Below are 3,676 nucleotides of genomic sequence, written 5' to 3'. Positions count from 1 at the left end.
GGCTCAAGATTCCAATAATCACTGGATTCAGTTGTGGGATGAATCGTCACAGATTGTACCCCCGAAATCAAGATTATTTTCTCCACCGTTGTCGCTGCCGTGTAACTTTAAAACCAAAATGCTCAAACTAGTATTTAAGGACAGTTCACAGGTCTCTTACACAAAGCTGGATGCTGTGATGCTCATCGGTACATCAGAATTGATCCTATCTAAAAATCTTAACGAGAGTTTAACTAATGTGTTCCAAAAAATTAACTACATGTTCTATCCATACCATGACAATGTTCATAATTTAACAACAGATTCAGAAAGTGCACACTTAGATATAGTTTATCTGCAACAGAATTTTTCCAAATATTGTGTTATTTATAAAAGGTATTATTATCATCGACATTAAATAATATTTGAATCTATTTTTTATGTCAATAATAAAAATTAATTCAAAAATTAATTTGTTCCGATAGTATATGCAGCGACATAAGAGGTGTTTTTTATATATTATCGAATATATTGAATATTCAGAATAATTTGAAGCACAAAAAGGTATCTCAGGAGATAATCCTTGGTTATGAGCAACCTCTTGATCAGAGATATCCGCATCGTATTTTATTGAAAAGTAATTCGAATTGTGTCAAGAGAGTGAAACTCTCATTGGATAAATCCAAGGACCTATCACGTTGCAGTTTATCTGCGCTTCCTGTAAAGTATTCTAAGAAATCTATTTCTCATCACAATATTTATTACAATGACATTTTGTACTCTTTGAGTAATTAAAGTATTTATTTTGTATTATATTAATTATATTTTATCTTTACAGAATGAAATACTACTAAAAATATTTAAATACTTAGATGTGGTAACATTATGCCGCATGAATGAAGTAAATAATAAGCGCTTTGATACTTTAACACGGGATTCTCTACTCTATACACGTTTGAACATGCGATATATTCGCTCAGGCAAATATATGTGCAAATTATTTTGTTATTTTACATCTAGATGTAAATATTTGCAACAATTAGATCTTACAGAATGCAACTTTGATGTTAATGATTTTGTAAACTTTCTTGATAATTGCGGCAGCCGTTTAACGCATTTAAGATTAAGAGGTTACGGTTCCATCAAGTTAAATCCTGTCCTACTTAAAACTTCAGAGACATGCAAAAATTTGAAAGGTATTTGCATATAGTATGTGTATATAATTGTCAAGATTATTGGTAAATTGTATAACAATTTGTCATACAAATTTTTCTTAGAATTGGATCTATTTCAATCTTGCATAAACGACGAAGGATTTTTGTATCTCGAGGGGCTAAATAATTTGGAACATTTAAACCTTTCTGAGACTAGACTTACTGGTAACAGAACCGAACGTTTTTGCAAAGTACTGCAAAATAATCAACGGATGCGTCAGTTATCGGCAGATAGCACCTTAATAAACGATGCAGTTCTAATAGAGTTGGGAAATTCGTGTCCTGACTTGGAAGTAATATCTTCATTGGACGCATATTATTTTACATCTCAGGGTATTAATGCTCTCGCTAACTGTAAGAATTTACAAAAAGTGAACCTTAATCTGTAAGTGTGTGCGCTATATTTTCTTTTAAAACTCTTATTATTGTATTCTTTATTGAAATTTGTTTGCTTCTTGCGCGAGCATCTTGAATAAGTTACATGAATTTTCTCTTGCAATTAAAGTACTGTACTAATTATATGATTTTTGTTACAGATACGAATACCCAGTTACTGATGACAGCTTATTTAGATTACTTTCCTCTTATCAAAACTTGCAAGAAGTTCATTTGTACAGTACTGTCCTCACTGATCACCGGTTGGAATTAATAGCGCAGTGCAAAAACTTAAAAAAGTTATATCTTGTTAACGCGAAACTTGATATACCTGATAAATGTTCCATTATTTTGAAACAATGTCCTAAACTGCAGGAGTTTTATTTCATGTACTGTAATATAAATCAATTGGTTAATAACATGGTTAATCAATGGAAGGAAATATATCCGCACGTGTCCGTCTATACATTCCTAAATTAGGTTTAAAATAAGTTAGCATTTAATAAAAACGAAATATTCACATTTATTTATAGTTTTGTTATTTTCGAACCGTTTTATCTTTCTTTTTTTTTTCATAATTTGAATTTTTTGGGCGATAGTGTTATTTCTTTGTTTGAAATAATTGTTCAGCAAAATACTAGAAAAACTACATTAATAACATCGTTAGTAAATTTTTGATATTTTTTTTTTGGTTTAGAAATAAATTTCCTGTGATACTTTTTTTAGTTGCAGTTTCTAAAACAGCTTTCCGTAAAGTTCGTTGTAAAAATTTATTTTTATACTGTTCTGAAATAAACTCATGAAATCTACTATAAATATTGGCAGAATTTGTCCGCTGTTTCCTCTTGAAAATTACATTATAATCTTTATATATTTAATTTTAAAATCCATCGTTTCTCCATAAAGTAAAATAAAAATATGTAGAGGAAAGTCCCCTATTATGAGATAGGCTCTTAATATGCGACAGCGAGGTTTCTGCTAAACTAATAGGCCCTATCTGTTGGTTCCACCATGAACTTATTGCCTTTGGGGTAAAACCTATTTAGTGAAAAATTCATTGTTTGATCGTGCGTGTAGTCGTTGCAGAGAAAGAAATTGTGAAATTGGATGTTGTCAAGTGTCATGGATATGAGTCTTTAAACCTTGTTTATTACATAATTAATAAATATTTGGCAATAAGTTCTGCATGCAGAGATAGAGTAAGGTCGTATTAATAGGAAAATACGGGATATGTTGAGTTGCTCAATTGTAGAGATTAGATTTGGTGATCGCGAAACCTCAAGGCATGGTGCTCGTAACATGAGATACTCAGGGTACTCCTGGGTTGCTGAAGTATGAAAGTTATTGTATAGTAATAAAAGAAGAGAAAATACTATATTAACGTTAAGGGAAGGTTTATACGAATTTATAAGACTGTGCTGACCTTGATTTGAGAGGAAAGGGTGGAGGGGGAAGATTTAGGTACAATATTGAGTATAAGTGAGTTTACAATTGTTGCAAATATGCTTCTCCATTACATTTGTCTTTCAAAAACTTTAAATAAAGTTTTTTAATTGCAATATCATGTATTTTGCACTTTATTAGCGATTTCCCGGGGTTTCTCATATTAGGAGCACACTTTTGCGATTTTGCCGAAAGCTCATTTTTCACATTTTTTCTAATTTTTAGCAAAAATAATATTTAAATTAAATTTTACACTTCAGCATCTTAAAGCTTATTAAATTCCCTTCAAAATGACCTATTATATTTCAATTCTGCCCATAGACTTCCGGCAATCACACAAAATAGATATGGTGTCTCATAATCGGGTACTTTCCTCTACACTTTTAGAATAAAATAGCTCGAAGTATTCGAACCTTCCCACTTTGTCATATTTTTGCTTCCACGCGAGATGAGATGTCAACACCTTGAAATTTAATAAAGTACTAAAATTTTGATTGAATTTAAGGGATTAAAAAAGCAGCTCCAAGTATTTTTTACAAGAAAAATTTATTTATTTTATTTTAATTAAATATTTTTATTTTGTACTGTTATCTCTTTAATTCTTTGTGATTAAAATGATTCTTTGTACGTAATACTATAATTTTGTTAAAAAGAATTAAAGCTTG

The 3,676-nt window shown here is 30.4% G+C and overlaps 1 protein-coding gene across 1 annotated transcript; it reads left to right on the top strand.

The window, feature by feature from the left end:
- Positions 1-22: 22 nt before the first annotated feature.
- On the top strand, positions 23-2,048 carry LOC112452790 (F-box/LRR-repeat protein 2-like). Its single transcript, XM_025013191.1, has 5 exons — positions 23-375; positions 465-699; positions 818-1,175; positions 1,257-1,578; positions 1,730-2,048. Exons 1-5 carry the CDS (start codon positions 119-121, stop codon positions 2,046-2,048), a joined length of 1,491 nt encoding a protein of 496 aa, XP_024868959.1. The 5' UTR covers positions 23-118.
- Positions 2,049-3,676: the final 1,628 nt, after the last annotated feature.

Source organism: Temnothorax curvispinosus, unplaced genomic scaffold (assembly GCF_003070985.1).
Source record: "Temnothorax curvispinosus isolate PA1 unplaced genomic scaffold, ASM307098v1 QBEX01003650.1, whole genome shotgun sequence".
NCBI classification, from domain to species: domain Eukaryota; kingdom Metazoa; phylum Arthropoda; class Insecta; order Hymenoptera; family Formicidae; genus Temnothorax; species Temnothorax curvispinosus.
Note: the sequence above shows the minus strand (reverse complement) of the source record. Positions and strands in the feature narration are given on the sequence as shown.